This window comes from Carcharhinus amblyrhynchos, chromosome 5 (genome assembly GCF_965287045.1).
Source record: "Carcharhinus amblyrhynchos chromosome 5, sCarAmb.v2.hapA, whole genome shotgun sequence".
Classification (NCBI taxonomy): domain Eukaryota; kingdom Metazoa; phylum Chordata; class Chondrichthyes; order Carcharhiniformes; family Carcharhinidae; genus Carcharhinus; species Carcharhinus amblyrhynchos.
The window spans coordinates 61,577,505-61,590,729 of NC_137328.1; the positions used below are offsets into that span (position 1 = coordinate 61,577,505).

Here is a 13,225-nt window from a genome sequence, read left to right on the forward strand (position 1 = left end):
AATGGGAGGGGTCTCGTGGTGAGTAAATTGATTCTTGAGCATTTATCACATACCTCATCTGCAACAGTCCAAGATTCCCCAGCATCATTGATGTTTGGTCACAGATTGAGGATGACTTTTTTGACCTGATACACCTGGAGGTGACGCAAGAAGTGGTAACAAAGAACCAAGATGGGCAGAGGTAAAGAGGAAGAAGTTTAGGAAGGGAAGAGCTATATGGCAGGGGAAAAATGGATTCCTGCATCAGTAGTGGCCCAGACAGTGTCAATTTCATTTGCTGTTCAGACCCCGCATGCACGCACCCTCACACTCCATGTCAAAGCAGGGAAGTCCTCCCTGATATGGGATTGTTGCAAGAGGAGATGGATTAAATGACAGTCCTGTACTCCTGAAACTGAGGGAGTTGAAACCAGAAGCTGCTGATAGTAACCAGGCAAGAGTGGGAGCTTAAGAACTTTCAGAAATGTGGGAAAGAATGCCACCGAGCAAGCAATGAAACGTTATCTGGGAACCATTGTCCTTCAGATAGACTGATTTATGTTTTTATTTCTCTTACTGCCATTTGTTTCATTTTAATTCATCCATTGAACATAAGCGTCGCTGGCTGGCCAGCATTTATTGCCCATCCCTAGTTGCCGTTGAACTGAATGGCTTCCTAGGCCATTTTGAGGATAGTTGAGAGTCAACCATATGTAGGCCAGATCAGGTAAGGAAGGCAAATTTCCTTTCCTAAAGAACATTAGTGAACCAGATGGATTTATCGGACAATTAGCAATGGTTTCACGGTCACAAATAAATTCTTAATTCCAGATTTTTTGTTGAATTCGAATACCACCATCTGCTGTGGTGGAATTCAAATCCAGGTCCCCAGGACGTTAGCTGAGTTTCTGGATTCGTAGTCAAGTGATAAAAGGGGTGGGGGGGGGGGGGGGTGTGCGATGCAATGGCCCAATGGTGTTATGTTGCTTTTGTATATAGCTGAATCAAGTTATCTAAAAAATGTTTTATGGAGGGTTTTGAAGTAAGAGAGGAGGATATTTATTGAGAGAACAGATCGGGTGACCTGGTATTCAGCTTGCCTAACCAGTTTTGTACCGACTGTGCTAGGATACAGAAATGTCATTACACAGTTCCAGTTGTTTTACTTCTACTGACTTCATGGTCTTTATTAGTCTCTATATCAGACCACAAACATAATAGGCAGCTGAAAACAGGTTTTGGGCTTCTCATTTGCAAAAGTAAGGGGCCTGTGCTTGTTTTAGTACCCCTCTGCTAACCTGGCTAGTGCTGAATGAAGCAGGTGGCAGGTTTGTTCTCCCTAGGAAACTTCAATGCTTGTTGTAAACCATTAGTAATTTCTTAAGTATAATGTTGAGCAAATATGCTCGTTCCATTTCTGTTTTAAGTTGAAGGCAAAATATTGCTGTTGCTGGAATCTGAAACATGAACAGAAAATGTCAGACCTGCTTGAGATTTTCCAGCACTTTGTTTTTCCACATTTTTAGGTCATTTGGTTTAAATTTTGGATGCAGCACCCAACTCTGCCACAATCTCTCCTCCCTTGATTAGGTGAAACCCTCAATTCTCTTCCCTGTCATCCATAATCATTGTTTTTTTGCAATGGTAGATGTGTATTTCTAATTCTCTCCCCCAGCCTGCCCCCCCCTCGATGCTACATAAGTCACACACCATGCATCCAAGAAGGACACATCCAAAGCAGATAGTGCACTTCTACAAATGTTAAATTAAAGAAACAGTTAGCATTCATATATAGACAGTAGACAGCTTTTGATGCAAAATCATACGTGGAACTGGAGGGCTTGGCAAAAGCTAGCAACTCTAACAATAGAACAGCCTAAAGCAATAGCTGTTCAGGTACAGCTTACTGAGAAAATGGGCAAGAGCCCGGAGGTACGGGAAACACTGGATGAACACCTTGGCCTCAAGCCAAATTTGGAACAAGCAGATGATATAGAACCTGAAACAGACCAGGTTAGCCCTAATTCACCTTGAAGCGGGGAGGCTAGAGATAGAACTCTGAGAACGAATCCCAGAAAAGAATGGGAAGCATGTCTTCCAACTCAAAGCTGGCGAATAAATTACAAGCACAAAGGGACAATGAAACAAGGCAGATTGAAATAGCTAGGGGAAAATTGTCTTTACCAAGTGAGGAAGCTGCTGGTAACTATCTCTATAGATAGTTATGTGGGTATAGTGGGATATGGGCCAAATGCGGGCAATTGCGATTAGCTTAGGGGTTTTTTTTATAAAAAGGGCAACATGGACAAGTTACACCAAAGGGTCTGTTTCCATGCTGTAAAGTTCTATGACTCTGACTCCTAATTCAAATATACCTGGCTCAGAGACCAGCTTTGGTTTCTTAAAGTATTCCCAATTAGTCCCCATGTTAGATGATGTGGAAACTATTTTCACAGCCTTTGAGAAGCCAGCAGATCGGTTAAAATGGCTATTGAGGTTGGAATCTTCTAATGCAAATTTAGCTGATGGGGAAAGCTTACAAGGTTTAATGCAGACTGTCTTCAGACCATTTGTGTATATTATTGATTGGTGCCAGAAGCATTCCATCAGAGATTTAGGAATAGTCACACAAAAGCACTTGAAAAAAGGTTCAAGTTTAGAAGTAGTAAATGGGTTACAATTGATCGGTGGATGCAAGCACGTAAAATTGACTACACATGCTAAGGATTAAGGGAAGTAATCCTGTTAGAAAAGTTCAGAAAAATGGATGCTTTACAACTGTAAAACTCGCGTGCAGGAACGAAGAGCCTCAAAAGCCAGAGAAATGACTGTCTTAGCCAGTGACCATGAATTGATTCATAACGTTCTCGCTCCACGTGAACGTGGGATTGGCAACTCTTATAATCCTAAGAGGCCATGATGTGGAGATGCTGGTGTTGGACTGGGGTGGGAACAGTAAGAAGTCCCTTAACACAGGTTAAAGTCCAACAGGTTTATTTGGAATCACAAGCTTTCGGAGCACGGCTCCTTCCTCGGGTAAAGCCCAGGAGAGTGATGGTTAAGGTCGATGAAATAGAAACAAGCTCCAGAGAAAAGGAGTGTAGAAGGAATAGCAGATCAGTCTCTTATTTTTAAAATAAAGAATCTGGATAGTAAACCTTCCATGTTGTGTTTTTCTTTTTAGCATGGGAAATTTGGGCTCATTAAAGAAAATTATTGACATGCCAAGAAACCAACAGGAGCACTACACTCAGCCCAGAATCTACAGCCATGAGTACTGAGCTCGTCACAGGAAAACTAGAGATTTTTTTCGCACAAAGGGTCACAAAATAATTCATTATCCCTAGGAAAAGAGAACTTTTCTCAGGACACACTCTTAAACTTGTGGTAGTGATGCCATCTGAAAACAGAACAAATACCACATTCCCTTTAGTTAAAATTTACCTGCAGAGTTGGTCACCAGTGAAGTAATGATCAAGGTCATTCCAAGCTTATCAATGCAGGGGATTGACCTATTGGGCAGTGGTTTAGCTGGAAGTGCAGTCTTTTGTCCAGAGCAGCCCATGGAGATTGGAAAAAATGATAGGAATAAACAACATGCTGTCTAGCCAGAGAAGGCTAAACCCTAAAATCCTATAGTAGGCAATGGACCCAGTTCGGGCTAGAGTTTAAAGTTTGTTTATTAGTCACAAGTAAAGCTTGCATTTTATAATGCAGTGAAGTTACTGTTGAATTCCTCTCGTCACCTATGCTCTGGCGCCTGTTCAGGTCAAATGTGCCTAAACACGTCTTTCAGACTCTGAAGGAAATAGGTGCATCTGGAGGAAACCCACGAAGAACGTGCAATCTCCACGCACACTGACCCAAGCCAGGAATCGAATCCTGGCGCTGCGAGGCAGCAGTGCTTGCCACCATGCTAAGGAAAAGCCAGCAAAATATACAGGGGCTAGTTTAGCTCACATAAGTACCTGATATTCAGTGGCACCATGTAAGGGGGATATGGTTTATGAGGCAGCCCTGTACTTTGGTTGCACTAGAGAATGGTCCTAGACTTTGACAGAACTGGGTTGAAAGTCCTTTTAATAGGGTTGCTGGGATTTGATAGCCTTGCAGGAAACAAAATCTTTTGACCTGGCACTGCAATGAATGACTTGTGTTTTGATGGGGCTTGGTTTACTGTTATCTGGTGTATTTTATTGGGGGTCAGGGAAGGTGGCGGGGGGATTGGTGGTACTCATGTCCTGCAACAGTCTTAGAGTCATAGAAGTTTACAGCATGAAAATAGGTGCTACAGTCCAACTTGTTTTTAAAACATAAGAACGTAAGAAATAGGAGCAGGAGTAGGCCAACTAGCCCTTCGAGCCTGCCCCGCCATTCAATAAGATCATGGCTGATCTGTCGTGGCTCAGTTCCACTTTCCCGCCCTCTCCCCATAACCCTTAATCCCCTCTCTTATCAAGAACCCATCAACCCGCTTCTTAAAAATATTTAGCGAGGTAACCTCCACCACTTCAACGGGCAGAGAATTCCAGAGATTCACCACCCTTTGAGTGAAGAAGTTCCTCCTCAACTCTGTTCTAAACCACCCCCCCTTTATCTTGAGGCTGTGCCCTCTAGTCCTACTGTCTTTTTTGAGCGGGAAGAGTCTCTCCACCTCTATCCTATCCATCCCATTCATCATCTTATACGTCTCAATGAGATCTCCCCTCATTCTTCTAAACTCTAACGAGTACAAGCCTAGTTTATTCAGCCTCTTCTCATAGCTCAACCCCCTCAACTCCGGCATCGGCCTAGTAAACCTCCTCTGCACTCCCTCCAAGGCCAAAATATCCTTGCGTAAGTACAGCGCCCAAAACTGCACACAGTACTCCAGCTGCGGCCTCACCAATGCCCTATACAGCCGCAGCAAGACCTCCCTACTTTTATATTCAATCCCCCTCGCGATGAAGGCCAGCATCCCATTTGCCTTCCTGACCACCTGCAAGCTGGGTTTTTGCGACTCATGCACAAGGACCCCGAGGTCCCTCTGCACTGTCGCCTGCTGCAGTTTTTCTCCGTGTAAGTAATGATCCTTCCTACCATTATTCCTACCAAAGTGGACCACCTCGCACTTGCCAACATTAAATTCCATCTGCCATTTCCTGGCCCATTCGCCCAGTCTATCTAGATCCTTCTGTAGACTCTCCCCACCCTCTGCACAATTTGCCTTTCCACCAATTTTGGTGTCATCAGCAAATTTCGACACCCTATACTCGGTTCCCTCCTCCAGATCATCTATATAAATGGTAAATAGCTGAGGCCCCAGCACCGACCCCTGGGGCACTCCACTAGTCACCATCTGCCAATCCGAATAGCACCCATTGACCCCCACTCTCTGCCTCCTATTTGACAACCAGTCCTCTATCCACGCTAACACCCTACCCCCAACTCCATGCCCCCTGACCTTCTGCAATAACCTCTTGTGAGGTACCTTGTCAAACGCCTTCTGAAAATCCAGAAAGACCACATCCACCGGCTCTCCTCTATCCACCGCCCTAGACACATCCTCATAGAACTCCAGTAAATTTGTCAGACACAACTTCCCTTTAACGAAACCGTGCTGCGTCTGCTCTATCAAGCAGTTCCCCTCAAGATGCCTCGCTATTTCCTCCTTGATGACGGATTCTAACATTTTACCTACAACAGACGTTAAACTAACAGGCCTATAATTCCCCGCCTTTTGCCTGGCACCCTTCTTAAACAACGGCATAACATTAGCCGTTTTCCAATCTTCCGGCACTTCCCCGGAATCCAGCGACGTCTGGAAAATAACCACCAAGGCATCCACTATCACCTCCGCCATTTCTTTCACAACCCTCGGATGCATTCCATCCGGTCCTGGGGACTTGTGCACAATCAGTCCCTCCAGTCTGTCGAGCACCAACTCTCTAGTAACAGTAATGTCATCGAGATCCTCCAGTCCTACCACCTTTCCATCTCTAACATCCAGTAAATTATTCACGTCCTCCTCCGTGAAGACCGAAACAAAAAAGTTATTCAAGACCTCAGCCGTTTTCCCATTCCCCTACCACAAAGTCCCCCTTCTCATCCTCTAAGGGACCAACGTTCACCCTAGCCAGCCTCTTCCTTTTTATATATTTATAAAAACTCTTGCTATCCTTTTTTATATTAAGCGCTAGCCCAGCTTCATAGTTTATCCTACCCATCTTTATCAACTTCTTTGTCAATCTTTGACATTTAAACCTCTCCCAATCCTCTTCTCGCCCACTACTCTTAGCTACTCTAAACGCCTCCGCTTTTAATTTAACACTTTCCTTCACCTCCTTTGTTATCCACGGCTTATTACTTGTCCTCCTACGGTCCTTTTTGACCATCGGAATAAATTTCTGCTGAGCACCAAGAAAGGTGTCCTTAAAGATCCTCCACTGCTCCTCAGCAGACCTATCTTCCAACACGTTCCCCCAGTCCACATTCGCCAATTCTTCTCTCATCCTACCGTACTCCCCTCTGTTCAAACAAAGGACGTGTGTCCGGGAACCCACTTTCTCCTCCTCCATCTGCACCACCAGAAACTCCACCATACAATGATCACTCTCCCCAAGAGGATCCTTCACCGCAAGTTCCCTAATTCTACCCGCCTCATTACATAGCACCAGATCCAAGATAGCTCGCTCCCTCGTCGGCTCCAACACACACTGTTCCAGGAAACTATCCCGGCAGCATTCCAAGGACGACTCCTCGAGCCCACCGCGTCCAACATGGGTCGACCAATCAATATGCAGATTGAAATCCCCCATAACTACGGCCGTCCCATTCCTGCACGCCGCACTTATTTGCGCGTTAACAGCCTGCTCCACCTCCAGATCATTATTCGGAGGCCTATTGACGACACCCACCAGCGTCTTCCTCCCTTTGCTGTTCCTAATCTCTACCCACAACGATTCCACGTTCTGCTCCTTGGCTCCAGTATCATCCCTTGCTACCACCCTGATGCTATTTAAATCCCTAAACTAATGCCAATTGCCTGCATTTGGCCCACATCCTCTATATCCATCTTACCCATGTAATTGTCTAAATGTTTAAATTACAAAATTGTACCCACCTCTCCTCCTACCTCTGGCAGCTTGTTCCAGACACTCGCCACCCTCTTGTGTGGGGGGGAAAAAAAATTGCCCTTCTGGCCCCTTTTGTGTGCATCTCCCCTCTCACCTTAAACCTACGCCCGCTAGTTTTAGACTCCTACTTTTTGGGAAAAGATATTAACTACCTAGTTGATCTGTGCCCCTCGTTATCTTATAGACCTCTAAGATTACCCTTCACCTTCTACGCTCCAGAGAACAAAGTCTTGAGTAACGTTTAAAGAGCTCTTGGCAAACATTTATGATAGATGCCTGGAATCAGTGTTTGTTTTCTCCCTTTCTTCTGCCCCAACAGTCCCCTTACTCATGTTGTTTCAGCATACATTTTGAAGTTTGTCCTTTTCAAATATTTTTAAAAGCAGTTTTATCTGAGGCAAGATGAGAAGCAATCCGTTACTTGGCTGTCTTAAATGCTGTTGTTATATCCTGAAGAATAGAGAACTTGCATGTACTCAAGTAGACTACTTGCACATACCAGTGTCATCAATATGTGCATAAAAACTCAGGATTTTAAAAGTTCTTGTTTTGGTTGAGAGGGCTGAGGATTAAAGTCCGTATGATAGCAATTGAATTTCATGCACCTCGGTGACAACAAAACTGTTCTAAAAGATAGGCATAGCAGTTTCAGCCAGATGGGATGCTGTCTAAATATGGAAAGATACATATGAGAGAGCATTGATTGTAACATACTACTTTCTTGTATGAAATGCTTTATGAAGAGTTATAATAAATGAAGCAACTATAAAGGACAGGTCAGTAACCTGGTAATCAGAATGCAGCCTGCATTTGACATCTGAAGCTACTCTAAGTTAGAAAGACCCTGCCAAATTCTCCTTCCTGTGGCGATGAAGCAGCCCATTATTATTTGTTGATCCCAATAAATCTATGATGATAAGCTGAAATAGATCCTCCACACAGGGGATCTAAGATGTACGTTTCAGATTGATTGATTAGAACCCACTTTTAGTCACAGACTTGAGATGGTGCTTTTTGAATGATTATTGAGCTGTAATATAGCTATTTTCAATCTAATGTTAGCGCTATCAATTAAATGATAGTGCTGATGCTACCATCAGGAACACGAGCTTAGCCAGAATATTGATTCAAGGAATGTGAAGCAAATGAGTTGATGGCACGATTGATTTCACGGCTGAGTTTGTTTCATTTGGCTCAAATAATTCCTTCAGTCCAATGCTGCGTCATGTCATATGTCGTCATTAAAATTATTTTTTTTTAAATCCTGATGGTGGGAGAAACCTCCCCTGAAATATGAAAATTTAATTTGTATCTAATTAAAAATGTCCCTGCTACGTTATTTAACATGTGCATCAATTTGCATATAAATTATTGTCAAAGGCTGTGATTAGAAGTTGCACAGTAGTTGACTATGTTTAGATACTGTTCTCTCCAATGACATATTAATTGAAATTTCAGAAGCGCAGCAGATTTGAGATTATTTAAGGTATGTGCATACTGTGATTTAATCCTTTTCTATTTCCATTGTTTTTAATCAGCACCACCTAATTCCCTTGACCTCAATGGAATCCACCATGGGAAGAAAAAGCTTACAGCACCTGATATCAGCCTTTCACTCGATCAGAGTGAAGGCTCAATCCTATCTGATGATAACCTTGATACCCCAGATGATCTTGACATCAATGTAGATGACCTTGAGACCCCTGATGAGGCAGATTCTCTTGAATACTCTGGACATGGTAATGAGCTGGAGTGGGAAGGTAAATAAAACATTTAAATACCTCCCTTTGAACGTGTTTCTAATCCTCCTTTTGATTCAATTTTAATCATCTTCAGCTTTTAGTTATCATCGCACCTTTTTATGGAACTGCTTTGTTGTTTCAGGACAAAGATGGCAGAAATCAATATGACAGCCAGAGAATCATACTAACATAACTTGTTTCATCCATTTTTGGTTCTGCTTTCAATCTTCTGCCTTTGTCCCCAAAAAAGTAGTGGTAGCTGGGTCTATTTTCAGATATGCTATAAGATTATGAGCTCCAATATATTTGTTTGACTCCTTGCACTCTTAGGACAACTCTGTGTAAACTATGATCTGAATGTTGTAACCTACAATTTGCATCAGAAGGGACAGATTAAGGACACCAATTGCAAAGAGAATTTACCAAGGGAAGATTCAAAAAAAGGGTCACCCCAGTATGCCTGTACCATCGACACTTAGGGATTTATGTTAAATTGTGCTCTTTAATGACTGGAGCAGTTGAATTTCAGAGCACTTATTTAGTTTCTATTGGCATAGAAACATTTGTGTGGCACGATTGTCTCAGGAATCTGCATTTAGTTCCAGCCTTGGATCATTGCCTGTGTGGAGTTGGTGTGTTCTCCCTGTCAGTGTCGGTTTCCTCCCTTAGTCCAAAGATGTACAAGTTGGGTGGATTGGCCATGCATTTTTAAAAGAAATGCTCCTAATCTGTGGAGTTACAGGGATAAGCCAGAGGAAAAGGCTTGGGCAACATACTGTCAGATAGTCAGTGCAGACTTGATGGGCCGAATGGTACTGGAGGGATTCTATGAAAAGCTCTAAAATATATGTAAATCCTCAGCATATAACAGAAAACTGTCTGATGGGAAAGGATTGAAAACACTTGGTAAATGACAAGGTTGAGATTGTATCCATTGAGTAAGGGGAAGTTCTGTTTCACCCCAGATCCATCTCTGAAAGTTGTCTTCCAGAATTGTGATCCCAGAAAGCCAATTGGAAAGAACCCAATCATTTCTTCTTGACGTTCAGTACCATTATCACTGAATTCCACTCCCTTCCACCCCCACCACCACCACCATTGTCATGCTGTCATTGACCCAGAAACATAATAAGAACATAAGAAATATGAGCAGGAGTAGGCCATCTAACCCTTCGAGCCTGCCCTGCCATTCAATAAGATCATGGCTGATCTGTTGTGGCTCAGTTCCACATTCCTGCCCTCTCCCCATAACCCTTAATCCCCTCGCTTATCAAAAACCCATCAACCCGCGTCTTAAAAATATTTAGCGAGGCAGCCTCCACCACCTCCAACGAGCAGAGAATTCCAGAGATTCACCACGCTTTGAGTGAAGAAGTTCCTCCTCAACTCTGTTCTAAACCGCTCCCCCCCCCCCCTTGAGGCTGTGCCCCCTAGTCCTAGAGCCTCCACCTCTATCCTATCCATCCCATTCATCATCTTATACGTCTCAATGAGATCTCCCCTCATTCTTCTAAACTCTTAACGAGTACAAGCCTAGTTTATTCAGCCTCTCCTCATAGTTCAACCCCCTCAACTCCGGTATCAGCCTAGTAAACCTCCTCTGCACTCCCTCCAAGGCCAAAATATCCCTGCGTAAGTGCGGCGACCAAAACTGCACACAGTACTCCAGCTGCGGCCTCACCAATGCCCTATACAGCCGCAGCAAGACCTCCCTACTTTTATATTCAATCCCCCTCGCTATGAAGGCCAGCATCCCATTCGCCTTCCTGACCACCTGTTGCACCTACAAGCTGGGTTTTTGCAACTCATGAACAAGGACCCCAAGGTCCCTCCTTAACTAGCTAAATCAATATTGCAGCTTCAAGAGCAAGTTCAAGGTTGGATAATCTGCAGTCAGTGCCTCGCCACTTGATTTTCCAAAGCCTGTCCACTATAAGGCACAAGCCAAGAGTGTGATGAGATATTGTTCACTCATGGCTGAGTGAAAATGCCACAACACTCTAGAAGCGTGACACTATCCAGGATAAAGCCCTGTGACCCACCAGAAATCTGGAACAATATCCTCTTTTTTTGTGTCCCTGTGGGAGAAGCCAGCCAAGGAGTTGGGCAGTGGATGCCCAAACTAAGGGTTGTGACTCTGAGGAAGGAGCTTCGGTGTTTTTGGGGAAAGAGCAGGAATGGAACCGCAGAGAGAGAGGTTGACCTGTGGTAAAAATGTAAGGGCCCTCTGCATCTTCAGTTTTGAGTGAGGTTCTGTGTTGTCAAACCCTTTAACAGGCCTTGCACTAAAACCATGCCCCTTGTCTTGCAAGAACATCAACCGCTGAATCTCAGCCATCAACAAACGGTGCTCCCCTGGCCATTCTCGACAGCACCTTGAAGGATATCTCCAAACGAAAACGTGGAGGGGGCATCACATATCTCACCTGCACCACTGCAGAGTCAAGCATCTCAGGAGATTTTAGCTGACACGCTTTTGGGTCACTATCTGGGGAGCAGCACATAGCTTCTGATGCACATCAGGTGGCGGGAATGTCCCAGGGACTGGAGGTCTGATGGATGCCATGACCTGCAGTGCCCCAGCCAGGTGCTGTGCATATTCCCCCCTCAGCTGCTGAAATGTTGCCAGTGATGTGTCGCACCCAGGCCAACATTGCAAGGGTGGTGCCTGCAGTGGAAAGTTTGGAGCAAGATGTCAGAGCCATGATGGGAGAAGTCTGATGCATGACTTCAGTCCCTAAAGACAATGACTAAGAGATCTGCCGTCACGGTACAGACATGTCAGGCTTCCAGGACCAGCAGCACCAGATGACGTCAATCCAGCTGCCCTTCCATCCCATGGAATAAACCAGGGGCCCGGAGGGAGAAGGAAGTGCTGGGTAAATCCTGAGGCCTTCCAGCCAGGAGACCTTGGGGGTGACCAGCTAATCTGAATCTCCTCTTCTGGATACTGGCGTAACTCAGGACAGTGGATAGAACAAGGTGACATTGCAACATCAATGCCATCCAAGAGTAGGCCAGGGCTTGCCAGGTCCCAGCTGCTAGAAGGCACCTGCAAAGCACATCTTGGGCAACAAGGTCTGGAAAGCAACCAACCGCCTCCACTTCTGATGTGTATCCTGCAAAATATATTGAGACATTGAGAGGGGGTATGCAAGAGAAAGCAGTTATAGGGGCACAGGTGAAGTTAGGGATAGATAGTTGGGGAGTCAAAATCAAATGTCTCGATGCATTTGTTCACCTTATTGAAATCTGTTGTTCATAAACTTAAGGTCTCACTCTCTTTGACCTTCATCTCACTGGGATAGATCTTTGCCTCCTCCGTACACAACTTTTCCCTTGGACCCTAAGTGTAAGGAAAATAGTTAGGACCAATTAAGGCGACCAAAATTAAATTAGCATCCATGACCTCGCGTGTGCTTTTGAGTGGTTGACTGCAAGATACTAAACAGGTCCCATGTTGAGACCTAGAACAATCGCATGGTGTAGAACCTGAGGGCTGCCATGTCCTTCACAGTCACAGGAAGGAAGTGCCCCCCTCTTCCTTTGTGGAGGTAAGTTGGAAAGGTGGTGGTATAAATGCTGTGCTTCCTCTCTAGTGAGTAGAGGCTCCTGTGGAACATGTTGTCCGACAGCTCTGTGAAGGACATTAGGGTTCTGCAAAGCTTCTATTTCTTTCTCCACCTTTTTTTTGAGTCTGCTGTTCAGTCTGTCCTGGGGCCTCCTGCTGCTGGCTTTTCCCTGGGTGTGTTGTAGCTGCTGGAGTCTCTGCTCCTCCAGTGCATTTATAAGCAGAATCAGTAACTCCACTGGCTGCATCCCAATTTTGTCAGAAATCTGAGGGGTGAGAGTGACAGTGAAGTTGGTGTTCCAGCTGATTACCTTCAGACCCTCCCAATGCCCCCTTGCCCTCCCAGTCCTGGAAGCAGTCCTTCCTACACCTTATCTGGCAGGTAGCACTCCCTTGCCCTTTGAACTTCATCACTAGAATGACCCTGGTCAGTGGCCTGTGGCGTCCCAACTAGTTGTCAACTCCCTTTTAAAGTTTACGTCACTGAAAGTTCTAGGAGGCTACTTCAATGGTCACCCATCTCCAGACTCATCTGGACACCTGTGTAGACATTGAGGGCTAATGGATTCAGGCACTGAGGTCCAGCAATTATGCTCACGCATTCCCTTTTGATCCTCTGCATCCAATCTTTAAACCTTGATACATGAGTTATTACTCTTAGCCTTTGAGAATGTAGGCAGCTGATAACATAAGAAATAGGAGCAGGAGTAGGCCATCCAGCCCTTTGAGCCTGCCCCGCCATTCAATAAGATCATGGCTGATCTGTCGTGGCTCAGTTCCACTTTCCCGCCTTCTCCCCATAACCCTTAATCCCCTTG

At 44.7% G+C, this 13,225-nt stretch overlaps 1 protein-coding gene across 3 annotated transcripts in view; it reads left to right on the forward strand.

Moving 5' to 3' along the window:
* The window catches only part of LOC145343067 (protein prune homolog 2-like), a 131,087-nt gene that overhangs the window by 39,823 nt on the left and 78,039 nt on the right, over nucleotides 1–13,225 (forward strand). For all 3 annotated transcript variants that reach the window (XM_080188889.1, XM_080188890.1, XM_080188891.1), the window contains one exon: nucleotides 8,633–8,854. In XM_080188889.1, the coding sequence (XP_080045015.1) occupies nucleotides 8,633–8,854 (222 nt within the window). The remainder of the gene's footprint in view (nucleotides 1–8,632; nucleotides 8,855–13,225) is intronic.